At 38.0% G+C, this 27874-nt stretch overlaps 1 protein-coding gene across 3 annotated transcripts in view; it reads left to right on the top strand.

The window, feature by feature from the left end:
- The window catches only part of DCAF5 (DDB1 and CUL4 associated factor 5), a 93875-nt gene that overhangs the window by 46950 nt on the left and 19051 nt on the right, over positions 1 to 27874 (top strand). For all 3 annotated transcript variants that reach the window (XM_032482254.1, XM_032482253.1, XM_032482255.1), the window contains exons 6-7: positions 4788 to 5001; positions 20027 to 20093. In XM_032482254.1, coding sequence (XP_032338145.1) covers positions 4788 to 5001; positions 20027 to 20093 — 281 coding nt within the window. The remainder of the gene's footprint in view (positions 1 to 4787; positions 5002 to 20026; positions 20094 to 27874) is intronic.

Raw genomic sequence — 27874 nt, 5'->3', positions numbered from 1 at the left:
TTTTTCTGGAAATAGCCTCAGCTTGTTTCTCTTCTGTTCCAAGACTTTAACCTTGGCCAAAGACTTTTTCAAATGTTCTTTTATCCCGCCAGAGCAATAAAGAAGTCCAACTGAGTATTTTTGAGGGGCCAAAAAACCAAAAAGTAAAAACCAGGGGAGCATACTAGGGAGGAATATTTTCCTCATGTTCTGAGATTCTCTTGCTTTTTGTCCTGGGTCTTTTGTATGCTGACCCTTGGATTACCTCTTACCCCATTCCTGTTGCATTTTGTGACAAATCCTTGGTAGAAGATAGGTTGGGAATAGATTTATTGCCTTTCTTTTTTCTTTTTTTTAATTGTAGTATAGTTAGTTTACAATGTTGTGTCAATTTCTAGTGTACAGCATAATGTTTCAGTCATACAGATAACATACTTTTTTTCTTTTATATTCTTTTTCATTATAGATTACTACAAGATACTGAGTATAGTTTCCTGTGCTATACAGTATAAACTTGTTATTTATCTATTTTATATATAGTAGTTAGTATCTGCAAACTCCCAGTTTATCCCCTCCCACCCCCCTGCCCCTGGTAACCATGAGTTTGTTTTCTCTGTCTGTGAGTCTCTTTCTGTTTTGTAAATAAGTTCATTTGTGTCTTATTTTTTTTTAGATTCCACATATGAGTGATATCATATGGTATTTTTCTTCTTCTTTCTGGCTTACTCACTTAGAATGACAATCTCTAGGTCCATCCATGTTGCTGCAAGTGGCATTATTTCCTTCCTTTTTATGGCTGAATAGTATTCCATTATATATATATTCCACAGTTTCTTTATCTAGTCATCTGTCGATGGACATTTAGGTTGTTTCCATGTCTTAGCTATTGTAAATTGTGCTGCTATGAATACTAGGGTGCATGTATCTTTTCGAATTTGAGTTCTCTCCAGATACATGCCAGGAGTGGGACTGCTGGATCATATTATAAGTCTGTTTTTAGTTTTTTGAGGAATCTCCATACTGTTTTCCATAATGGCTGTACTGCTTTTATTTTTCTTACAGGAATATTTTTATTTGAACTCATTTTAACTTGTTGCTAGTTTTTTCAATATACTGCTTGTTTCTTTTGGGTGTGTAATGGTGCCCATTTCTTTGGAGGAGTGGATATGGTGGCATCTGTACCATCAAGATGAGAATCCAGGAAAAAAAAAATGAGAATCCAGAAAGCAGGTCAAGATTGAGGCATTCTTGTTGTGTGCAGGTACCATCAGTTCTCCAAGAGGAAATACAAAACTTCTTCAGGGAATGTGTTGAGGGCGGGAAAAAATATTTCAGGCATTTTTGGTAGAGTGGAACTCTGATCTTGTAAAGGAATTTGCATCCTTTCCATTATTAGACATGGGGCTGTAAAAAGGTGTCATGTTGTGTGGTTGGCTTTTTGTTGAGCTCCTGGTAATCTGCTGTGCCTCTCTACCTCATTTTCCCTCCTAGCTCCCCCACCCTAAATTCCAAAATGGAACCATGTTTTCCAAAGTGTGGTTTGAAAGTCACGTGCATCATAATTAATTGAAGTTGCTTATTAAATTCAGATTCCTGGGCCCACTACTCAGATTGAGTTAGAATATCTGGAGATGGATGGATCCTGAGAATCTTCATTAAAAAAAAAAGTCCCAGCTAACTTCTCACGCAGCTTACGCTGGTAATTATAAACAACAGGATTTTTGACATTATCTTTATATCTTGACTGTGAGGACAAACTGCATCTAAAGAAGCTTTTTCTTTCTGATGAACTAGATCATTCTTACCATTCTCAACAGGAGGAGCCAGCAACAGAACCCCTGCTGAGAGATTGCAATTAACATAGCTCACTTTCTGAATTTCAGGTGTCAGTCTATCCCTCTGAATGGACTTTTATGCCCAAACATGAATCTGCTGGTACAGTTTTAGTGGCTGCAACCCTAAACACTCTAGGAGCAAGATTCCTATGTGCCCTCTTTATGCGAGAGATAGGCGTTCCCTGCCCAGAAGCATAGGCCAGAGAAAAGTTAGTGACTTTCCTGGAACTCACAGACAGACCCCTGTAGAATGGCCAGATTGCAGACATAGGTCAAGGACTTGGGTGGGAATGGGGTGGTCTTAGAACCCTGTCCTGAGCAGACTCCTGCAGGTCTTATGAGAATCTGCTGAGTAAGTTCCTGTTAGCAGATGGAAAGGGCATTTGCCAGAGGCCTCAGCTTTCCTGTCAGGGATGTCTGAGCTGATGCAAACCCCTGCTGCTGTGGCTGGTGGGGCTGGCCAGATTTCTTTTTGTTGAGTCTTATTTCCACCCCCTACTCCTCTTCAGCCCTGCAGATGCTGGTTTATTTGCACACTCCATGCTGATCTTGAGTTGAAAGGCTCTCATTGTTTTTGAGCTAGGTGTTTAGATAACACCACATGCCTGTGGCAACGTGGGCACCCTGTAAAGGAAATGCCTGGGCTCTAACAGCCCCATCATTCATTCACTGTATGTGAGTGAGTGTGGCCTGTGTATAAGACCATTACAAGAACATTCATCTGCAGGGATTATTATTTGGGGCCTGCAGGGGTACTGGGCTTCTCCTTGATGTTTGGAATTCTAGGTAAGGATTGTTTTCTAAGTTACTTCTCTCTTCCTTTCCATTCCAAACATAAGAGAATTAAAGTCTGTTTTGCCCAAGCCTTGTTTCCAAACATAGCTGCAGTACTAGAGCATTCTTCCCTCTGGTGAGAAGACTGCTTTGGGAGACACAGGACTGACCGTGGCTAGTGGTAGTTCAGGCTGTTTTTATGACCAGGCCAGAATGACAGCTTCCTTTGCATTGTGGTCCAGGGGCTCCTTTTCCCATGGGATCTCACCTTTGCTGCTTCTTTTTTTTTTTTTTCCAATAGTAGTAATCTCTTTAATTTGTATAGTACTTTGCCAGTTACAAAAGATTTATACCATATACCATATCATTATACTTTTATAATGAAATAAATTCAATTTATATATAAAAATGTATTAAAGAGTCTTCAGAATCAAAATTAATATCAGAGTTTCAGAGAGGAGGTAACTTCTTGGATTTATGTTTAACATAGCATGTTGAAAAAACTAAAATTATGAATTCAATTACATCAAGTAGTCAAACATGCTTATAATAATAACAAGTAATTCTCTATAAAACCTATAGACATTATTATAATTGTAAATAACTTAATTCACTTTTATAAACTTCTTTTTTGCTTGTCTGCAAGTTTCTTTTTCAGTTTTATTTAGGTCAGTTTAGTTTTGTTTTCAAGATACCTCCTTTCTTGTCCCCTTAATCTTCCCCATCACTCTCTTGCCAGAAAAGAAAGAAAAGAAAATGTATTATTTTCATTCAATATTAAACCTCTTCTGGTAGCATCTAAGTTTTTCTCTCTTAAGTTTTCACTTGGTAAAATGCTTTAAAACTTCTTTCTTAAAAATGTTTCAAATAAATCTGCCAGGCTCTAATTTAGGTATCTTGAGGCCCTTTCTGTAATTCACTAGAATTTATAAACTTTTTTCCCTTAACCTACGAGGGTCTCTTTCCATGGCCACAGTGTCTTGTGAGGCAGAACGAGTTTGGCCCTGTGATGTGGCCCTCATTTCTGTAGCAACTCCAGCACATATCCTTAAGCTCACTTTCCTACCAGTTATTCAGTGCTCCAAGAATTGAAGAAAGAAAAGTTGGTTACGACATGAACACTGAGCAGCCATCCCTCCATAATAAAATAGTGCCCAGGTTATCAAGGAGACTAAAACTGACTACTAGAAAAATAAAACATAATATGCTTTGTTACTTAGTACTGTTCACAGCCATCCTACTTAACTGTAAAATTAAAAGTATCTTCTGAGTCATCAAAATAATTTGGAACAATACTGTATGACTTTTTTTTTTTACTGTGTGACTTTTTAAAAATGTTATGAAGATTATGAAACTACAGAAGAAAATTGAGTGAACCAGAACATACTGCTCCCTGCTGAAACTAGATAAATGAAATTATACATATTAACCAAAGTTTATTTCAGAGCTAAATGTAAGCTTGTTGGGAATTGTCAAGGGAAACAAGTCATCTTGCTTTTTTAGTTGTAACTTCTTGCTATACATTTAATTAAAATTTTTTCTTTAATATTTACTCTTGAGTTATGCCATATGGAATATTAAAATTCAAAAATGAATGCTTAAACAATAAAATAATTATTTAAAAAATCCAGAATAAACTATAAAGTATCTGTTTTTCTTGCTGATGGTTCTTGTATCTCTTATACAGAGGACAAATATATTCCTTAAATACCATCCCTGATTAGCTAGTTAGAGTGGACACCACTGACTTCCCAGAGTCCTGACAAGTATCTATTTGATTATGTAGTTAGCTCAAGTTAATGAAAGAACTAATTATTTTAATATCTCTCTTCTTTCAAGATGCTGGTCTTATCCTTTTCCTATAAATTTACTGGTAATTTACCTTTTGGAGATTGAAAGGGGTAGCTGCCAGGTTAAATAACTTGCTTTAATGTAATCAAAGAGTCATTTCTATTCTATTACCTTCTAGCCCACTGCATAGAAATACCTTTCTGTCAAAATTCAGATGTGCAGAAATAAATGTAGTTTACTGTGTAGAATTATAGCACAATAAAATTGTTTAAAAAAAAATTCAGAAGTGCAAGCCTGACAGGAGGTCTTGGGGACATGGTGGGAAGAAATAAATGCAGTGATTTTTGCAGACTCCTGTCCAGCTTGCCTCATGCCTGATCCCCGATCCCCTTGCTTTCTGCCTTCCAGTTCTCTCCTGCGCTATGGTGGCAACCTATCCCTTCAAAGTGCCATGAGTGTGCGATTCAACAGCAACGGGACCCAGCTCCTGGCCCTGAGGCGTCGCCTGCCCCCTGTGCTCTATGACATCCACTCCCGCCTGCCTGTGTTCCAGTTTGACAATCAGGGTTACTTCAACTCTTGCACCATGAAAAGCTGCTGTTTTGCAGGCGATCGTGACCAGGTAAGTGCCTTCTGCCTCCTGTATCCCATACTCATGCTTTCCTCTCAGATTGCTTTTTCTTTATTGGTCTTTATTTCTCTTTAGCCATGTCAGGTAGAAACAATTGAGGGGAAGCTATATAAGTGTCTGGAGACATTCTGGCTTAATAGTGAGTTTTTTTATCAGAGCTGCCATTGGATTATATGAGGCACACACCATAAACCACAGTATGGTTCTAGCAAGCAAGCTCTGCCAAGTTTGTGAACAGATTTTAAGATTCTAAGAATGTATCATTTCAAAAGAAAGGAGGGAGCCCATGGAAAATCAGCCTGCCAAAAAAAAGAGACCTTTTTTGTATCAAAAAAACACAATAATGAGTGAAACACCCTAAGTACCATCCAAGAGGCATATATCCTGAATAGCCCCTTGGGATGGCATCTTTTTCTTAGATGAAATGGGCTGGGCAGCTTTGTTTGAGAGGAAGCCAGATGCTGACTCTTTTCCTTTTTATAGCCAGCATCACAACTGGGAAGGAGATCCCAAGCTGTGAGTTTCCAGCCTTTTCAGTCTTACTGGGAGTCGATATATTGATGTTGTCTTAGAGCTGGCAGTTTAAAAACATACTTAGCATTCTTGTACCTGTCTGTCATGGCTATAGAAGTTCTGAAGTGGATGTCAGTGAGTGGACCAGTTGGACTGGTCTGAGTAATCAAGCTGACTAAAGCAAACATGAAGAGAAATTGATCAAATAAACTAATAGTTTTTTTTTCTTCTCAAGCACAACAAATACTGCTATTTCACATCCAAATTGGAAAAAGAGAAACCTTAGTCTCATACTCATTCTTAGTGTTCTCTTTAGGTCCATCAACTATGTCAAATTTTGACATAATTCTCACATACTGTACTCTACCACTTTAGAGTTATTTGTGTGCAAGGGGCATAAAAGAAACAGTTCTATGAGAAGACCCTGCTTTTAGAAGGCAATAGGTAAGATTATTCTCCCTTGTTGAGGTTGCTGGAGGCTCCCCAGCGTCATAGCTTTAAGATTAGCACATGTAGCAGGAGCACAGGAAATGCCTGTTTAATTGAGTTGCACATTAAAGAAACTGAGAATATCTTTTAAGTTGTCCAGGTTAGGGGATTTCCCCTTTTGTAATACAGAATGTATATCCAAATTCAGAATTTATATTCAAGTCAGAGTCCTACTGCCTACTGAGCTGCGATCTACACTTAAAACCACCAGGTGGCCTCAGTTATATAAGTGATACCTCCTTAGAGGGGCCACAATGCTTGAATGACTTAGTTTTTATAGGCAATTTGTTTCTTGGGTAGAAAGAAACAGCTTCTAGAAATGATCTGACTCATAATAGAACAGCTGCAGAACGGTTGGTTTAGTTTCATTTAGCTGTGGAAATGACAACCAAGCCCCTCCCTTCCTCTCTACCTTTCTTCCTTGCTTTTGTTGCTTTTCCATTTTTTGTCAACCTCTTATGCATATGACTTTTATTCCATTGAACAATAAAGAGCAGGCACTAAATGTAATGGTTTAGTAGGTTTTATTACCAGAAATATAGGGGCTGAGGGAAAGAAGAAAGAAGTGAAGGAGAATGATACTGTATTTTCTTTCAATTCCTGTATTAGCAGCCACAACCTGTCTGCATAGTCCTTAAAAAACCCAGAACAAAGGCCTCTAACCAATATGTAAGAGACTTAGACCATGATTTCTCAACTTGGGCATTGACATTTTGGTCAGATGATTTTTTTTAAATTGAAGTATAATCAGTTTACAGTGTTGTGTCAATTATTTCTGGTGTACAACATGTTTCAGTCATACATATACATGCATATATTCCTTTTCATATTCTGTTTCATTATAGGTTATTGCAAGATATTGAATATAGTTCCTTGTGCTATATAGTATAAACTTGTTGTTAATCTATTTTATGTATAAAATTATGTTATGTAATTAGTGTCTGCAAATCTCAGGCTCCCAATTTATCCCTTCCCACCCCTTTGCCCCTCTGGTAACCATAAGTTTGTTTTCTATGTCTACAAGTCTGTTTCTGTTTTGTAAATAAATTCATTTGTGTGTGTGTGTGTGTGTGTGTTTTAGATTTCACATATGAATGATATCATATGGTATTTTTCTTTCTCTTTCTGGCTTATTTCACTTAGAATGATAAACTATAGGTCCATCCATGTTGCAGCAAATGGCATTATTTTATTCTTTTTTATGCCTGAGTCGTACTCCATAGATATATACATACCACAACTTCTTTACATCATCTGTCAATGGATATTTACATTGTTTTCATGTCTTGGCTATTGTAAATGTGCTGCTGTGAACATTGGGGTGCATGTATGGTCAGAGAATTTTTTGCTGTGTGAGGCTATTCTGTGCATTATAGGATGGTTAGTAGCATCCCTGGTCTCTCCCCACTAGATATCAGTATTATCTTCCCCAGACATCCCCTCCAAAAAAACCAAAAATGTCTCCAGACATTGCCCAATGTCCCGGGGGGAAAATTGCCTCTGGTTGAGACCTTTTGACCTAGATGATAATTACCCATTTTGCCCAGATACATGGGGACAAGTACAGGTATTACCATAGGTAGAGCCACACAAGGTATTTTGTCATCGTCTTGGTTATGTACATTGACAAGATGTAGTTGTTTTTGCCCTTTAGGTTATGTATAATGATAAAAACATTGAATGGCTTTGGATTTTCTCTATTCAGATTTGACCGTTATTTATGATTTTTGTCCCATATATATGGTGATATATCCTCTCTGACAAACTAGACTGCTGTTTGGTTGGGGTAAGTGGTTTTCCATGGATAGAGGAGGATGCGAAGTCAGTGAGTTTAACTTTGAATCCATTTCAGAGTTAAAAGTCTTTAAAATCTATTTATATTCCTCATATAGATTATCAGAAGTATTTAACCTAGGGAATAGGAAGTAAGAGAATTATGTTTGGCTGTTTTCTTCATTCGTTGGGGACTAAGAAATGTAGCTAATTCATCGTTGTCTTGTCTCCAATGCCTGATACACTGAGAGCACAATAAATATTTGTTGAAGTGAATCTGGAGTACTTTGGTCAATGTGTGGTTTTTAGCTTTCTGGGCCTAAGGCTTGTCTAATTGCAAATCAGGATTGATAAGTACCATTTTTCCTGGTCAACTTCTGGGGACTTTAGGAGGATGAATTGAATAATGGATTTTCCGTGAAACTGATCTACTGAGCTTATACTTTTTGAGTGTGACACAGGAGGGCAGACTTATTATCTCATTTCTAAAACATGTCTCTCATAGGTGACTTATGGGCTCTGAGTTTCCACACTCAGGGCTAAAGCAGCAGCTGCCATGGTTACAGTATGAGCTGCAGGACTGATGTGTATATTCTTTGACTAGTTCAGACAGGATCTTTTTAGCTACTTTCAAATTCCAAAGCCTACCCTTTCCTTATATTGGTCTTTATATTTGATCTTGTTCTTGTATACTTTGAGGACGCCCACAGCCTGAGGCTCTGTGCTCTGGAACTCTTCATTTAGTCATAGGCTGGGTAACTAACCATCCCAGAGGAATCTGAGAATTTCCATAATAGGAATGAACATGATCAAGAAAGGCAGTAAGTGAGCTGTCTATCTAAGACAGGCTTCTGTTTTTTAATTACAGTGAGATTGCTCACTCCACAGAAATCAAACCCAGTATTATGCCAGAGAGCCTGTACTTCCTGTTAAACTATCCTAGGATCACTAGATAATTCATTAGCCTCAAAATGAAACTAACATTTCAAGAACTTGGACTCAGGGAATAAAGTACAAAACTGGCTCAGTCTACTTTGTGTCTTCCCCATGCTCGTTGCCACCATTTAGATAAATTCTAATTATAGAGCTATTAGAGTTCAATTTGTACAAACCTTACTCTTATAGATGAGAAAATAGACTTAGATACAAGATCTTATGGTAGCTCACAGAGAAAAAAATGTGACAATGAATATATATATGTTCATGTATAACTGAAAAATTGTGCTCTACACTGGAATTGGACACAACATTGTAAAATGATTATAAATCAATAAAAAATGTTTAAAAAAAGAGAAAATAGGCTTAGAGCGGTTAGGTACACAAGTTAAGACATATACAAGTTTGTAGCTGAGTAGGACTAGAACCCAGATTTTTGAGCTCTCAGAAGAGGCCCTTTTTCACTGTACAAAAGGTCACAACTTAATGCCAACAGAAGCAAAGCAAGCAGCAAAAGTGAGTGAACTGGGCTAGAAGTAAACATAGGGAGTGTTGGATACTGTGACCAACTAAAGAGCCCACCCCATCCTAAATCTAAATGAATGCCACGTAAATGAAGCTTTGACTCAGCTTCAGCCCATTGTTGCCAAGAGGGCTTTTGGCTTTTTTCAAGGGAAGCCAGAAATAAAGATTTTTTTTTTATGTGAAGTTTCCTGATTTTTAAGTATTGCAGCAGATTCATACTTCGTTGCAGATTAAACAAACCTGTGTACCATAACACCTATTCTGTTCTAGAGCCACCAGCTTGAAACCTCTGATTCAGCAGGATGTTTTTCTGTCATGTTTAGTTTCCTGGTCTATTACTAATTCATAGGTGAGTGGAGAAAGGTTCCTTTTCCCTGTTTCCTACTGAACTCATTTTAATTTCATGACTTTTCTCCCCCTCCATCTTATAAAATAAGAAAGCAGATATTTACTGAGCATCTACTATGTGCCAGTTGCTGTGGTTAGACACACTCACATGACTACCAGACAGTACCTCTGAGATTTTCATTCTAAGCCCTGTATATACTCTGTTTCCCCTATTTTTGGCTACAATTACATTGTTAGTTTATTGCTAGTATAATCTTTCAGTTACTCAAGTTTGGTGACTTGTATCATCAGATGAGATGACATAAGTAACCTCAGATTGGCTGGGCATCAACAGGAACAGTTAGTCCCACATAAAGCCTTGACCCTTTATTATTTTAAAGCCAGCCCACCTTCTGGTTTTACAGTATAGTAAAGAATCTTTCAGTAAAACTGCAAATAGCATTCCTTCCTCTGGAGGCTGCTTGAACCCAAGAGTTCTCCTTGCTTTCGTATCATGCTTGAACTTTTTTGTTTGTTTTTCATTTTCTCCTTGAAGCCTGACTTGGGTACATTCTGTCTCCCAAGCTTCACACTCCCCTCTGTATATTCAGTGAGCCAATCTCTTAGCTGGGTTAAAAAAGAAGGCCAATTTTCCACCTGCTAGCTTTTCTGGCACACCACTTGTAAGACAGTACCCAGCTTTTGTTTCCTTTCTTTCACAATTCCTTAAATGGCTCTTGCCCTAGATTGTGAGAGTCCAGCAGAGCAGCTCAGGCTTCTGGAAAATAAGTCTTTCAGGCTAATGGGTTATGTGTAACCTGGAAATGGACAGTGTGGTAATTTAAAAATCTTCTCTTGGTTTAGTCTCATCTAACACCTGGTCTAATAGTTCCTACATCTTGTTGAAAGTGGGATGGAGAAAGAAGGAGAAAATATAATAAAGGTTTTCTTAAAAGAACTGAGCTCTGGAGTGTCTAAACATTGGGATCACTTACACAGGTCTTTCTTTTGAGCTTGATAGGTGGCAAAGGCCCCTAAAATCATGATAATTGAATCATTCTATCTCATCCCTTGGAGAAAAGAGCTGACTTGCACCCTGTGAATGCAACAAATGGCCTTGAATACATGGCCTGGCCTCAGACATTACATCACCACTCAACCTTTCTGTGTTGATATTATATGGGTATAACAGAGGTGCAAAAATTCTCCAGGAAGTGCACTCCAAGCCAGTGAGGCACCCTACAAAGTTATAAATTTTCTTTTTCTTTTTCTTATTTGTAATAACTCCATGCAGCCCTGATTAAGCTCACTTGGAGGCCTGGCATGCCATATGTTCTCCTTCAGCTGAAATAAAGGCACATTTTTAATAGGGGGAGATTCAACTCTTGAGTTCCATCCTTTGACTTACTTTATGTCTTTAGGCTAACTTTTCTTCTTTCTGCCTTTATTTTATATCATGTATTTTTAGCTTTTTAGCTTCCAAAGCACTTTGATTTCATATTAATCCTCCCCATGACCTTTGGATGTCATTGGACAGGTATTATCTCCATATGAAACTGAGGTCTAGAGTAATTAGAAATAGCAGATCCAATCACTTAGCAAAACCAGGACTAGACTCAGCCCCTTCTTCCTCATAGGCTTGCTGCCACCTGTGTTTTACAGATCAAGTGGTGATAGACTCTTCCATGAGCTGATGAGGAAGAGCTAAACACAGAATGTTGTGGCAGAGGAATTCCTTGTTGTATGTATTTTTAGGTGAATATTTAGGAGATTTTTTATTTTAAAAAGAGAAGGTAGTGTGAAAACAACTTGTTTATTAAATCAACCATTTATAACCCTTTTTGTACTTCAGGTTGTTTGGTTTGGTTTGGTTTAGTTGTTTTTTCTTTTTTTTTTTTTTTTTTGAGGGGTAAAAGGGAGGTAATTAGGTTTACTTGCTTATTTATTTATTTGTTTATTTTAATGGAGGTACTAGGGATTGAACCTAGGACCACGTGCATGCTAAGCACGCACTCTACCGCTGAACTGTACCCTCCACCCTGTAACTTTTTGAATCCTGAACCTACTTGAAAGTCTAAAAGCTATGAACAATCATTTCAGGAAAGTGTACATATGCACATAGTTTTACATATACTATTACAGAGGTTATGGAATTCCTGAAAACCAGGGGTTTCAGGTATTAGCAATCCTGGATTAAGACTGTTTTCATGGATTAAACCATCTTTTAGTTCATTTACTGATGCAGTTTCAAACTTAGAAAGCTTAAAAGGTTTTAGAGTGTGTGCAGACCTGCTAGATATGGTCTGGTTTATAATCACTAAGCTGAAAAGGCACACTGGGTGACCTGATTTCTACTTAGGACAAATGGAATTGATGTGATCTCAAGACACAACATGAGAATTCTCCTTTAATGTACAGTTCCTGGCTAGGAGTCTGGGCTCCACTAGGAGGTCCCCAGTAGATACCAACAATGGGAATGGAGTACAACCTGCTCCACCTGCCCTGTCCTCCTTAGAGAGGTTAAGTACCTTTACCTCTTTTTTGGAGTCTTCAAAAAAAGGAAAAAGGAAAGTAATATTCTATCCTCTAAATGCCTGGAGACTTTTGCTTAAATGAAGAGTATAAACACTCATTTGCAGACTGAAATGAGTGATGCCATCTCCTCTCTTCCCAGCCCCCACATACAACAACTAAGGCCCACAGCGGAGAGATTGACTGTTGAAGGCCATCTGGTTGATGACCGTTCATCTTGCCCAGGTTTTACCAATAAAAATTCATTTTTAAATCATGCAGGCTGCTTTGTTACAAGCAGATGTTGGAGATTTAGAACATTTTAAAAATTTCTTCCCTACTGATTATTTGACAATTATTGGCTGTCTTTATGGAACGTTTCTTTATTAATAGAATTTTTCCTACTCAGAACCCATAAACATTAGTTATTTTAATAAACCAAAGAATTCCAGGAGCCTACTGGAGCTGAAATGGCAAATGATCCAAAGAAGCAAGAATCATGTAACTTCACATATGAAAAATGGTGTTAATCTTAGGGGTATGCATATGTGTATGCTTTTATTGGGAGCCAGTGGAATTCTATTTTCTCCTACCACAGATAAAATAAATCTATGGCTTTGGGCATTTTGAAATAAAAATTTCCTTGATTGCTTTGGCACGGAAATTGTGGCAGGCCCTGGGTATGAATGATATAATCAAAGGTATATTATATACAAATTGGCAAACTTTTTTCCGAAGGTAGTCTTCCAGAGGGCACATCACAAAATTGTTCTATCACATTTTTCCCCCTTCTGATAAAAGTCAAGGAGAAATAAGAGCTGTGTTTGACTTAAATGTTAAGTAGCAGTTTCTCTGTTTTTATTCATCTAGCCTAGAGAGCCATCTGGTTTTTCTATCCTAGTCAATATAGTTAATTAGACAGGCACGCCATTTACTGGGGAATAATTAATCAATTACCATGGAAGGAACCTTGGAGAGAACTGTGTAAATTGATCAGTACTCAGTGAAGAGTAACCGATTGATATATCTCCTTCTCCATCAACAGATGTTGGACAATGTCAGATGTTTTGCAGACACACACAAGCACAGATACACTTTACACTTACATGTACATATCATATACATATATTTAGAGAGAGCAATGGGGGCAGAGAAATTAGCAGAAAGATTTCTCTGTTAGCAAAGAACTGAAGACATACTCTGGGTTGTTCTTGGAGTGTATCAGGTGGATGGCGTGTTCCTCCTGCCTTCTAGAACTTTCTCCTCTTTTCAATGTGGATTTTTGGTCAGTAGGAAGGGTGGCTTTTTTTTTTTTTTTTTTTTTTTTTTTGGTTTATATTTGTATCTCTAAATCCAATGAGGCCTTAGAATATAATCGGTAGGGAGTTATCTTTGTTCCAAACTTGTTCCCTTTTTGGCTTGTTCAATCATTAAGGTTTACATAAAGATGTTAGGGAAGGAAAAACTATTGCTTTACTTGAATATGGCTAATAAATAATTTTTTTCTACAGTATACTTCCATTTAGTAGTCACTTTTGCTGTGGCAGCCACATTTAGATCCTTGTTTGAACTTTCAGTTTATTAAAAATTTCTTGTGAGTTGGGTCACTCTACAGAGATGGTCTTCATATTTAGAGGCATGGGCTTCTCAGAGTGTTCAGCTAGCAAAATGCCTTTGCAAATAGAAAAAGGTCTTTCTTGAGAGTATGCTCAATTTGAAAATGCTAAGAGATGAAGAAAGGGTAGGAGGGGATGCTGGGCATTGTATCAGTCTACCAGAGTAAGGATTATGTAAGTAACTGTTTTCTATAAAGGTTAATGGATTGTCAGAGGACATGTGGGCAGATGAGATAGTGACAGAGTGCTAATGTGGTAAGTTGTGTTTTTTGTTTTTTGTTTTTTTTTTTTTTTTTGGATGGTGGTGGTGGTCATGGTGGTGGCTCCTTGAAATCTTTTGAGAGGAGCAGTTGTTGTTCTGTATCTATGCTTGAACAAGTTTAATATCTCCATACTGATAGTAGATTAGCTAAAATGCACTGGCCTCAGGTTAACTCTCCTTACAATGACTGGGCCACATCAAGATCGGTAAACAGTGCCCTCATGGACTACTGAACGACTACTGAGCTGAGTCAGACCGTGGCCAACTTTTAACCTTTGTGGCCAGCTGGGAAGGATTATGGATGGTATAAGTCCACACAACCACTTATGCTCATTTTTGCATTGATATCACCCATCTTACCCATAAAGCCAAGTTAAAATTAAGTATGTCTTCCACTCTGATCTGAAGTACCTGTGGGTCTCCCACTTCCCTCCACCCACCCCCACCCCAGAACATTTTGGAAACTGGGGCTTCTATTACCTAGATAATGGACTACCTAAAACATTCCTTCTCCTTTGGAGCCCTGCCCTGTCTGTCTGTTAGGATATAAGATAAAAGACTCATATGAAGTTTTTACTTTATCATTCGCCCCTCAGTCAGAGGCTTCAACCTCCTTCAACCTGGGAGGAGAGAAATCTTTCCAACTGCCCTGATGATATTAAATGTATCTCTGGACTCAGCCTACTTGAAATAATCTTTATTTCCACAAAGTTTATAAAAAAAAAAAAAGGGAAGGGAGAGCTAGAGGTGGAAGAAAGAGAAAGAAAAGAGAGGAAAGAAAACGAAGGGAAGAGAGAAAAAGAGCTCTTTGGGCTACTTTATATTTTTAAATACTCCAGAGCTCTGTCCCCTCTCCTGGAATGTTTTTCTCCCAGATATTTGTATAACTTGCTCCCTCATTTCCTTCAGGGCTCTGCTCAAAATGCCATTTTATCAGAGAGGCCTTCTGTGACCACCCTATATAAAACAGAACTAAGCAACCCCAGCACTCCCTGTGTGCCCGACCTGCTGTTTAATTTTTCTCTATACCACCACAACTGGACACATTTTACACACACACACACACACACACACACACTTTTTAACTTTTTTCCTCTACCCACTCTCCACTCACATTATATATGCATAATTTTTTTTTTCCCTTTCCTCACCCAATAAGATGTAAGTCATATGAATGTAGGGGCAGGGTCTTTTTTGATCAATTCTATTCTCCTTTCCCTGGGACAGTACCCAACACATAGCAGACACTTAATAAATATTTGTTTTATGAATAAATGGATGAACTCATTTTTATTTCATTCTCCCACAGTCAGCAGTATCCTAGGCGGCCAACTTTTAGTGTTGGAAGGGGCCCAGCAGACAACCATGAAATGCCATAAATGAATTCCTCACGGCAGTTTTGTGATTCCAGTGTGTGTGAACACTTAAACGGTCTGACTAGACGGCAGCAGGTCAAGACCCCCCTCCTTGGAAATCATCCCAAGCTGTTCCCTTGTGGTGGTTCCAAGAGGAAGAAAGGGTCAGGAGCTGCCCTCATCCCGGAGAGGAAGCCTGTGCATTGTACTCATTTTCTACGTACTTCTAGAGCTGTCGTATGAAATTCAAGAGGCCTTAACTCTGTGGGAGTTTTCTTCCTTCTAAGTCAGCCTTTAGTCAGCATTCTGTCTAGGAGTCCCCTTTTACCTTTTTATGGCTTTCCCTGGTGAATAGTTGAACAAATAGGAAAGTGCTAATCCTTCACAATGAGATAGTAAAACCTCTGATAAGCCCAGCCTCAGCTTACTCTCTTTTTAATATTTATTGTTTGTTTAGTTTGGGGAAGATATTGAGGGGACAGGGTAGCGGGGATTCTGTATGAAGTTTTATGGCCTCTTTTAAACACAGAGCATGAAATGATGAGATGTTGAGTATTAAATATGTCTTGTATATAGATTATTTGTGCACAGTTTTTTTATGTTTTGTCCCCTTCCTGCCCCTTCCCCGTGTGTCTTAATTGGGGTTCAAGTTTCAGGTACAAGTAGTTTATTTGGAAATGCAGGAAATACTGGAGAAATAGAAAAGTGAAATATAGAAAGGAAGGATGATTTAGTGAGCCAACTACAAAAACTGTGGGCAGTTGGAGTTAGATCATGAGGGGAAAGGGTATAGGACTCACACCTCAGAGTTACTCCACCTGGGAGCTAGGCAGCTGGGATATTGATGCACCGTCTCCCTTGAGTCATTGCTCCAGCCTGCTCCCAAGAAGTCTTCATTCTCTAGAGTAGCCTGCAGCCTCCTGGACGTTGGAGTAGCCCTCAGGCAAAGAGATGGATACTAGCAGTTGGAAATCAGGCTGAGTACACTAAGCAGTAAGGCCTGAGGGATATGAACAGCAGGGTATCAAGGAGTAAGTTAACCCATGCTTCCTGTTTCAGTTTAAACAGTAGATGATATGAGCACCGTAGCTTTATCTTTGCTCTTTTCTTTCACCTTTTTCCACCACATCTTTTCCCAGGGGTGACTCAGTGCTGAAATCTATCTTGCCTTGACTTTTGAGTCAGCAGGCACCTTATTTCTCATAATGGCTCTTAGTGATTTATATTTCATGGCATAGTAGTTGTGTATCTACATGTGTATTTTCTACTTGATTCAAGCTCCTTGGAACCCAGGTACTACCTTATATATCTTTGTAAGCACCAGAGTGCCTGGTACATAAATGCTCAGTTCACGTGTAATGAATGAATTTTTCGTCCTGACTAGTAGGTAATTTTGCCGAACAGACTATGAGAGGAAAACCTTTGGGTTCCTGAAGTCCAGCTTCCTAACTTTAACCAGGATGATGTCATAAACTGAAGGGAGTTACTGGGTGGACCCTAAAATCAAGGCAATGAGGATTCATTTTCTTCTTCTTTTTTTAAGGAAAAAAATAGTTTTAGTACTAAATACACTCACATTGTTATGTAACCATCACCACCATCCATCTCAAGAAGTTTCTCATCTTGCAAAACTGAAACTATACCCATTAAACATTCTCCCCTTCCTCCCCTACCCCTGGTTCTTGGCAATCACTATTCCACTTTCTGTCTATGAATTTGACTACTCACTTATCTCTAGGAACCTCATAAGTGGAATCATACGTTATGTGTCTTTTTGTAACTGGCTTATTTCATTTCGCATAACGTTCAAGATTCATCCACGTTGTAACTTGTGTCCGAATTTCCTTCCTTTGCAAATCTGAATAATATTCCACCGTGTGTATATACCACATTTTGTTTATACATTTATCTGTCGATGGACACTTGAATTGCTTCCATCTTTGGCTATTGTAAATAGTGCTTCTATGAACATAGGTATACAAAGATCTCTTAGAGATCCTGCATTCAGTTCTTTCAGATAATTACCCAGAGATGGAATTGATGAATCATGCAGTGATTTTATTTTTAATTTTTTGAGGAACTATTTTCGGTTTTTTTGATAGTAGTCATCCTAATGAGTGTGCAGTGGTATCTCATAGTTTTGATATGCATTTCCCTAATGATTAGTGATGTTGAGCATCTTTTCATATGTTTATTGGCTGTTTATATAGGGCTTGTATATATTTTTTCTTTGGAGAATGTCTGTTTAAGTACTTTACCCATTTTGGGGTGGGGGCTGTAAATTAGGTTTGTTTGTTTGTTTATTTATTTCTTAATGGAGGTACTGGAGATTGAACCCAAGACCCTGTGCATGCTAAGCATGCAGTCTACCACAAAGCTATACCCTCCCCACTTTGCCCATTTTTATAAAATCCTGAGTTCTTTGGTTTTTGTTGTTATTGTTGTTAAGGAAACTTTTTAATTGACGTGTAACAGAATTAGTCTTTGAGTTATTTTGTTTTGAGCATACTTATGTAGTGACTTGTCAAGTAACCATGGGCCAGCAGTTTAGGGACTTTCAGCTCTGTTCTGGCTTCCACCATTTCTTCACAGAGTAATCATAGAATCTTAGAGTTAAATGGGCCTCAGAGGGTGTCTTAGTCTGTTCTGGCTGCCATAACAAAATACCAGAGACTGGGTGGCTTATAAACAACAGTAATTTCTTTCTCACAGTTCTGGAGGCTAGAAATCCAAGGTCAGGATCCCAACTTGGTTGGGATCTGATGAAGGCCCTCTTCCAGGTTGCAGACTGATGACTTTGACTGTTTCCTCACATGGTAGAAGGGGCTAAGGAGCCCTGTTTGTTCTCTTTTATAAAAGTGCAATCCCATTCATGAGGGCTTCACCCTCAAGTCCCAATCACCTCCCCAGTGTTCCACCTCCTAATATCATCACATTGGGCATTAGGATTTCAGCATGTGAACTTGGGGGGGGACACAAACATTCAGACCATAGCAGAGCAACCAGACAGGGGTACTAGACCCACTTCTTTTTCCACTGTGCCCTGGGCCAAGTCATCTTGCCCCTGTGGGTAGCATTTTCTTCATCTTTAAACATGTCTTTCTCTCCCTCCTTTCTTATGTTCCTACAAGTGTTTTGAAGACTGGTAAGCTGGTTTTTGCTGACTACAAAGTATTCAGTAAAGCAGTTACATTAGGCATGAGGATGTGTGTGTGTTGGACTTACACTTTGGGCTTCTTTGCAGTGTCATTTTTAAGTCAGACATTTTCTTTACAAAACTGTAGGCCTTTATTTTTCTAGGGAAATAAGAAGATGGGACCAAAAGGCAGGAGATAATAATGACCTCAAGTTAAAGTAAAGCACTTTTGTTAATCTTTGGGAATAAATGAACTCTAGAATTGCCAGCTGGTTGCTATTAGACAATGTTAGACAATGTTTTTATGGGTTCTAATTAGAACAGGTCTGGCTTAGTGTCCTATCTTTTTGAGATCAAGCAGTTTGAATCTGCCACATAAAAGGGGATTGCTTACGTCTCTAGCACTAACTCATGGCTGGGTTAGCAGTAACTTCCTGCTCAGAGATGTCAGATGACAGCAGGGAAGTTTAGGATACTTGGGCTTGCATAAAAGATCTCTGGGAAACTCCTTAATCTTCTTTCCCACATTAAAAAAAAGAAGATTTTTTTTTCTTAAATTGTGGTAAACTATATATATAACATAAAACCACTATAACCATTTTTAAGCGTACAGTTTCATGGCATTAAGTACATTCACATTGTTGTATAACCATCACAACTGTTCATCTCCAGAATTTTTTTGTCTTCCCAGAATGAAACTCTATACCCATTAAACAGTTGCTCCCCATTTCTCCCTCCCCTCAGTCCTTGGCAACTACCATTCTACTTTGTGTCTCTGTGAATTTGACTACTCTTGGTTCCTCATGTAAGTTGAATCATACGGTATTTGTCTTTTTGTATCTGACTTATTTCACTTAACGTAATGTCTTCAAGATTCACCCATGTTGTAGCATGTGTCAGAACTTCCTTCCTTTTTAAAATTGAATAATATTCCATTGTATGGATATACCACATCTTGATTTTTTGTTCATCCATTGATGGACATTTAGGTTGTTTACACTTTTTGGCTGTTCTGAGCATTCTTCTGTGAACATTGGTGTACAGATATCTCAAATCCCTGCTTTCAATTTTTTAATATATACCTAGGAGTGAAATTTTGGGTTATGTGGTAGTTCTGTGTTTAATGGCTGCACCATTGTGTAGTCCCCCCAGCAGTGCATAAGGGTGCCAGTTTCTCCAGATCCTCACCAATACTTGTTTTCCGTTTGTTTGGTTTTAGTAATAGCCATCCTAATGGATGTGAAGTGGTATCTCATTTTCACTTCCCTAATGATTAGTGATATTAAGCATCTCTTCATGTTATTGGTCGTTTGTATATTTTCTTTGGAGAAATAGCTATCCAAGTCCTTTGCCCATTTTAAAATCAGGTTGTTTGTTGCTAAGTTTAAGCCAACGAGCCTTTTGATTTGCAAATACTTTTAAGAGAATGTTTGCTTTGTGGTACTTATGAATATGTGTTCATTTATCTTGTTTGTTTAAAACAATCTTTCTCTGTAAAAAGAGAGAGAGAGAGAGGGAGATTATCAGTCAGCTAATACATAAGTAATACATAGATTTTTTTCTGTCCCAACAGTATATCCTTTCAGGCTCTGATGACTTCAACCTATACATGTGGAGAATTCCTGCAGATCCAGAAGCAGGTGAGTACATCACTAGGATGAACCTGCTGCTAATGTCAGCTCTTTGACCTTCTGCATGCTGTGCCCTCAAAGGACAGTTCTGTAGCAATAGAGGAAGGTATTTCTCTTTTAATATAAGTTTATTGGAAAAGTGACCAAAGGAAATTTTAAAATAAAAATTAGAAGCCAGATTTAACTATAACCTTCATGCACAGCCTTATCTGACATTATGATGCTCAGATTTTTTTCCTCCTAAGAACTTTTCTTTAGACTTCATAGATTTCCTTTATGTACATTTTCCTGTCTTCCTGTTTCACACTTGGAACTTTTACCTTGCTTTTTATATGCCTTATTCTTCTGCTTCTGCTTCTGCTTATTCTTTTCCATGAGCACATTCCTGCTTGTTAACTCTTACTACTTTACAAACAGTGGTTAGGGCCTCTGTCTTTCCTTTGGCCTCCCCAGTGATGTTAACTAAAGGGAAACTTTCTTTACTGATGGACAGGCATATTCCCTAGCTGACCGCAGACATCAGAGAAATTAGGAAGAAATTTCTGCATTGCTCCTACTGGTAGAAAAATGTCTATTTTTTATTCTCAGAACAGCTCAATACAGCTTTCTGCTCAAGGTGGTACATGGCATCAAACTGGAAAATGGCTGTCAAGAAAGTAAATAGAGGACTGTGGGAGCGTATTACACAAAATGTGTCTAGTGCTCAGAGTTAAGGAAGTTGTTGGCTTGCTTATTGGTGAATTAATATTGTTATCAAACACCTGCCTTTCAGAACTTGTTGAAGCTTACTTTTGGAAACAATCCTATTGCTATGGTCTGGTTACTAAACAAATTGCAAAAGGCCTTTTTCCCCTTCTGGAATTTGGAAAGCGTGAGTGGAGCATCTTACCTTTGTAGCATAACCAGATGGGACAGCAGCAGTCTATCTGAACAAAAAGTGATGTTCTAGCACTAAACATAGTTCTGTATTGAGTCTCCCACCCCTATGAGTCCTAGATTGATTCGCTGAGAAAAAAATCTTAGTTGTATCTTTTACCTGATCTTGAAAAGCTTTTCATTATTAAGTCCGTGTGACTTTTAAAATAGAAAGTAAATGATCCCCCTTCCCCAGGACTATTCACTAGAATCTTTTTCCTGTTTTGTATAGAGAAGGGGGAAGAATTAACAGTAGTATTATAAATGATCTTTTTCTAAACCCCTGATGATTTATGTACTGACAGGATATGGGCCACTGTTAGGCTGACTTTAGAAGATTATGCAATCTCTGGTTTAGCAGGACCCTCATAGCTGATTTAGGACTCCAGTATTAAACTGGGAAGTGAGTGCCTGGACTTTCCAAGTATTGTATAGGCACAGCTGGTTTAAAGGAATCCATTTCTAGATTCTCAAATTCCATATGTATTCTTCCACATATTCCTAAGAAGGTATTCATTCTCCTTTCCCACCTCTCTTTCCTCCTTTGTCCTTCTCCCACTTTACAAAAAACAACAACAAAAAAATACCAGAAAATCAAAAATACTCCACAAATTTTTGACTATTTGAACCTTGGTGTAGTACACTGCCCTTAAGGTACAGAAACCCCTAAAGTGCCAAAAAACTAAAGCATCCTTTAATCATAGGACTGTAACCCAACCACACCCCCTCATCTTATCCCTTCTCTTCTTACAACGCTTACAATAAATCGCTTCTTTTTATAGTGGTTGATTTTTATAAAACATTAAAAGTATATTTGTTTTGATCAATTGTGTTCCAGTAATAGTTGTAATGGTAACTCAAATCCAAGACAAAATTTTGACACAGCCTTATGTTTGCAATAAATTAAGAAAAATTTAAATTTGTATTTATATTTTTGCTGGTGAAACTGTGATAGAGTTTTCATAAAAATATATTAGATTGAAATTTGGGGGGAGGTAGATAAAGTAGAAATATTATTTCAAGGAGGAAAAATGAATGATGTAAAATTTCTATTAAAAAGAAATTGTTAGACTTCACACTCGACATAGAATGCAGTAGATAGCTCCCACTGCAATAAGTACAAACATCAAATTACACAAGTTATATTTTAAAAATGTCAGAGAGCTGTGACAACAAAGTGTGCGAGAACTAAAGTTCTGAAGAAGGAAGAACCCCTCCTAGCTGAGCAGAAGAGGTGCGGGCCCTGTTCTTTCCTGAGGGCATCTGTGAACGAGTTGCAGACTGGGCTGCCACTGACAGACTGTACCAGGGTCAAAAGAAATCAGAGTTTTTGATGGCCACGTGGGTTGCTGGGACAGATTGGAATCTAGAAGGCCCCAAGCACATGGCCAGTCTTCCTTATAGGACATTTACTGAGTGCTGGAATTGCACCAGGAGCTAGGGGGCTGGGCTGGAAAGGCAGAATGAAATTCCAACAGTATATAGTGCTTAAAAGACAAAGTCTGCCAAGTGGGAGGGGCTTGTTCCACAGAGCATTTTGAACCTGCGTGAGAAAGCAAGATAAAGAGCTAAGCATCAAACCTCCAAAGGACAGAACATTCAGAGCAGAGGAGACTTGACAGGCTCTCCATCAGAAGCCCAAGGGGACTACACTCAAGGGTGGGGCCAGACCAGAAAGGCCGAGTGAGGTATTCTGCAATCTCCTGGTACCTAGGACCCTAGCTCCGATTAGAGAAAGAGACCTGCAACAAGCATCCTGCAGGTTTTGCCTGGCATGTTTGAAACCAGAAATAGACTTATTCTGACTAAAGAAACATCCCAGCCCAGACTTAGTTCCTCCTGATTGGATTGAAGGTGATCAGTCCCTTACATTCTTTTCTTAAGAGTGGAATGGGTAAATGGCATATGGAGGATCCAGCTTTTGTCCTGTATTAGTCTGCTAGGGGTGACATAACAAAATCCCACAGACTGGGTGACTTAAACAACAGATATGTATTTTCTCACAGTTCTGGAGGCTAGGTGTCCAAGATTTAGCAAGTTTCTGGCAAGTTTAATTTCTTCTGAGGCCTTTCTCCTTGGCTTGCAGATGATTGCCTTCTCATTGTGTTCTCACATGGCCTTTTCTCTGTGTACACACATCCTTGGTGTCCCTCCCTCTTCTCATGAGGACACCAGTCTTATTGAATTAGAGTCCTACCCTTACAACATCATTTAGCCTCAACTATCTCTTTAAAGGCCCTGTCTCCAGATAGTCACATTATGGGTTAGGGATTCAGCCTATGAATTTGCAGGAGACAATTCAGTTCATAAGAGTCTCTGTGGTTTTTTATTCTCAATGTCCAGCCTACAAAAAAAAAAAATATGAAGGGAAGAGGGTATAGTTCAGTGGTAGAGTGCGTGCTTAGCATGTACAAGGTCCTGTGTTCAATCCTCAGTACCTCCAGTAATAAATAAACAAAAACAAACAAACCTAATTAACTGCCTCCCCCCCAAGAAATTATGAGATATGAAAATGTGGTCAGTAATCAAAAGGGGAAAAAATTACAGAAATCAACCCTCAATATTATCCAGATATTGAAGTTAACAGACAGGATCTTTAAATATTATAAATATTATAAAGAAAATAGAAGAAAAGATGGGCAAATGGATGAAAAGAGAGGATTTAAACAAAGAATTGGAATCTACTTTTTTTAAAAAATCATGCAGACATTCTAAAACTGAAAAATATGTCTAAAACTAAGAATTTTTTGGTTGGGTTTAAGCTACCGAGGATAGACTTAGCGAATAGAAGACAGATCAATAAGAGACATTCAAACTGAAGGACAGTGAGAACGGCGAACGGAAAGAGCAAAACAGTGTTAGAGACAAGTGGAACATACAGGATCTAACATGTATGAAATTGAAATCCCAGAAGGATAAAAGAGAGAAAGTGAAGCAGATGCAATAAATGCAGAAATAATAGCTGTAAGTTTTCAAAACAAATGAAATATGACAATTCTCAGATTCAAGGAGCTCACTAACCACAAACAGGGTAAATACAGCACCCCTAGGAGCATCATAAGTCAACCTATTGAAAATAAAAAATAATGAGAAAAAGCCCCAAAACAGCCTGAGAAAATGGACAAATTACCTGTAAATAAGCCACAGTCAGACTGATGATCAAATTATGGAAGCCAGAATATAATAGAATTTTATCTCTAAAGTGCTTAAAGAATTAAAACCTGGCATCCTAGAATTCTATATCCAGGGAAAATATCCTTCAAAAATATATGGCATTATGCTAAGTGAAATAAGTCAGACAGAGGAAAACAAATACTGTAAGATATCACTTGCATATGGAATCTAAAAAAATACAACTAGTGAATACAAGAGAAAAGAAACAGACTCACAGATGTAGAGAACTAGGGGTTACCAGTAGGGAGAAGGGAGGGGGAGGGGCAAGAAGGAGGTGGAGGATTAAAAGGTACAAACTGTCAGGTATAAAATAAGCTATGGTGGGGAGGGGAGGATATAGCTCAAGTGGTAGAGCGCATGCCTAGCATACACAAGGTCCTGGGTTCAATCCCTAGTACCTCCTCAAGTGAATGAACGAACGAACCTAATTACCTCCCCCCTCCAAAAAAAAAAAAATAATAAGCTACAAGGATGTATTGTACAACATGAGGAACATAGCCAGTATTTTATAGTATAAGTGGAGTATAACTTATAAAAATAAATGGAGTATAACCTTTAAAAATTGTGAATTACTGTTGTATACCTTTAACATACAATATTGTACATCAACTATACTTCAATTTAAATAGTATGATATTGTAAAATAAATACATAAATAAATTTTTAATGAAAAATAGGTAAAATAAAAGATATTTTTAAAAAAGAAATTATAAAATTTTAATATAATCACTTACCAGTTCTCAATGAATTAATGCATCTAAACATTGAGCACCAGCAGCTACTCACATCACAGAAATAAAGGCAATTGGACATTATGTGCCTCCTGATGAAGAAACACAACACTGCCTGTGCTTGCAAAATAAAACAACCCTGAATCAGATCAGATCTCAGGATCCAGCTTTCACTTTGCACAAAATACAGAGGACAGAGGAGCATATTGTACTACATTGTGAGGATACAATCCACAGAATCCAGACTGACCAGATGACCTTTGTTCTTCAACAAACACATTCTGATGAGAAAAAGAAATGATGTCAATTTCTTTGCTGTACTGATTTCTTCCTCTACCTCTTTAAAAATTAACTAAGTTTAACAGATGTAGTTGGACTAGACCAAAAAAAATATTTAGCTCCTTGATATTAAAGGTGCTACATGGTATTTTAAAAAGTACACTCAGCATCACATAAGCTGCTTTTGGAGACCACAGAACCCATGATCTACTTAGAGTTGACTGGAAGCCCTATGGTTTCCACATGGGCTCTGGTTGGTCCTGGATCCCCATCCTTGTCTGGGTGCTTGGGTTTCTTGTAGGTAAGGAAAGGACCTCATGATTATCTCTCTTGTTGGATTCAGTAACTGGTAGTTGAGGAGTTTTTCTCTTTATTACCCCTTCAATATTATATCATTTGTCTGTCACAGTAAGTCTCTCCCTTTGATCCTCATCTTGCTCTGCATGTTAACTAAAGCATCTTTTTGGATTATTTTTAAGCAAATCTTGGCTCTTTTGGGGATTTAGCCTTCCTGCCACTGTTCTGACAACCCACCCATATTCTTTTTTCTTGTTCATATAGGCTTCCTTTTTCGTTCTGTTTTTCCTTATTCTTTTTTTCATTTCTTTTACTATAATTCTTGTTATCAAAGTAATACAGGTACCTAACTTTTTAATCAAATAATATTACAAATCTTTTTTTTTAATGCAACAGTTTCTTTCTCTTCCTATAACATACTCATAATATTTTTGAATTTTCAATTTTGGGTATTTTCTCCTGACTTTCTACTTTCAAAATCAGCCAATTTCCCACAATAGGAATCTTTGATTTCCTGTCAAGAAGGTATTTGCCTGGCAGTTGAACTATGGTTCTAAATGCCAAATAAGGGAATAGAGCTGGAGATCTCACAGATCTATACACAGATTTTTGTTTAATTCCACCCAAGCTGTTCCTTGTGTCCCCAGTCCAAAACCTCTTTAGATCAACTCCAGCTGGTAACTCCCAGGTCTCTGCTTGTGTGGGGAAGGGGCAGTTTCATGGCCATGTGTGCTTGAAGGAGGAGTGTGAAGGTGTAACTGCTCTTTATAAAGCTTACATCTCATCCTGTTTCTGGCCCTATCCTTCAAGCTAGCTTCAGGGGTACTTAGCACCTTTTACTTTTGTATGTTAATCTCTTTGTTTTTATTTTTTTAATGTTTTTAATTGAGGTATAGTTGATTTACAGTGTTGTGTTCATTTCAGGTGTACAGCAGAGTGATCCAGTTATACATATATATCTATTCTTTTTCAGATTCTTTTCCATTATAGATTATTACAAGACATTGAGTATAGTTCCTTGTGCTATACAGTAGGTCCTTGTAGGTTATCTATATTATATATAGTAGTGTGTATATATTAATCCCAAACTCCTAATTTATACCTCCCTCATCTCTGTTCTTAAATGTTGGCAATTGATAGTTTTAAAAAATACTTAGTAAGGTTCAGCAAGCCAAACATAATGTATAAGGGCTAGATTTGGTCTTGAGTTCCAGCTTTGAATGTTTAGATGGTGAAAAGTCTGTCAGAAAATGCCTAATCTATCTTGAGAGTTCTCATTGAAAGAATAATTTTTGTAACTAAAAAAAGAAAGAAAAAATCCTAATCTAATCTACTGCCACTTTGACTTAAATCTGGAATGAGGCTGAGCTTGCCACCTCTGATCATGCCAGTTGAAAGTAAGATGCCGAGGCAGAGTAACACTGTTTTGTGCCTTGCTGTCATATGCCTTAATGGCATAATCAGATGACAAGCAATCGGCATTTATTGAATGCCTGCTGTTTTTCACAGTGCATGCCAGATGCTGAGAGAATTAGATGGAGAGCAGCCCTGAGAGTGAGCCAAAATCAAGGGCATCTTTTTCTTCTCCACTCCCCTGTTCAGAAAGACTGACAATCACTGGGAAAATTTTCTTCCTACACAAACTCCAAAGGCATGAAATTTATTTATTATATAAACAGTACAGAACTAGCCACTAGGCTACATAATTCATATAGGTCTTCCTTGTGGGCTGAGGAAATCATTTTGAGATGTAAGACCTAATACCATAAAACCTGACAATATTAGACTTAATTTTTTAGTTGATGTCAATTAATAATTCATTTCTAAAAACCTCTTTAAAAACCAGAGGAAGGAATAGAACTGGGAATTTTGCTGTGGCAAAGAAAAAGCGCATTCTGTTTTACACTTCTGAAGTAATTAAGAAGAGCATCTGTTTTTACGTGATAATTCTGAAGATAAAATAAACAGGCTGATAGTTGTGTATGGAGCCAGTGTGGAATACTGGAAGGAGCAATAGGCTTAAAAATCACACCTGAATTCAAGTCCAGTGCTGCCAAGTAACTAATTGATTGAGTGATTCTAGGCAGGTTATGCAACAGCAATTGTCTGAACCTCCGTTTCTTCTGTAAAATTGCCACCCACCGCCTGCCCTACCACCTCACATCGTGGAATGATTTAACAGTATTGGAGGCTTTCTGAAAACTATGTGCTTTCAAATGTAAAACAGTTATTGGTATATATAAGATCAGTGCCCATAGATTTATAATTTCCAAAGCATTTGCTCCCTAGTAACTTTGGTAATAGAAATAATGGGTTTGACAACATGTGGCAAAGGTGGGTGTCTCTGGAAAATATTCATATTGCCTTGTCCTTCCTTTTTCTCTAATTCTTGTT

The sequence above is a fragment of the Camelus ferus genome, chromosome 6 (genome assembly GCF_009834535.1).
Source record: "Camelus ferus isolate YT-003-E chromosome 6, BCGSAC_Cfer_1.0, whole genome shotgun sequence".
Lineage (NCBI taxonomy): Eukaryota > Metazoa > Chordata > Mammalia > Artiodactyla > Camelidae > Camelus > Camelus ferus.
This window is presented reverse-complemented; position numbering and strand designations above follow the sequence as displayed.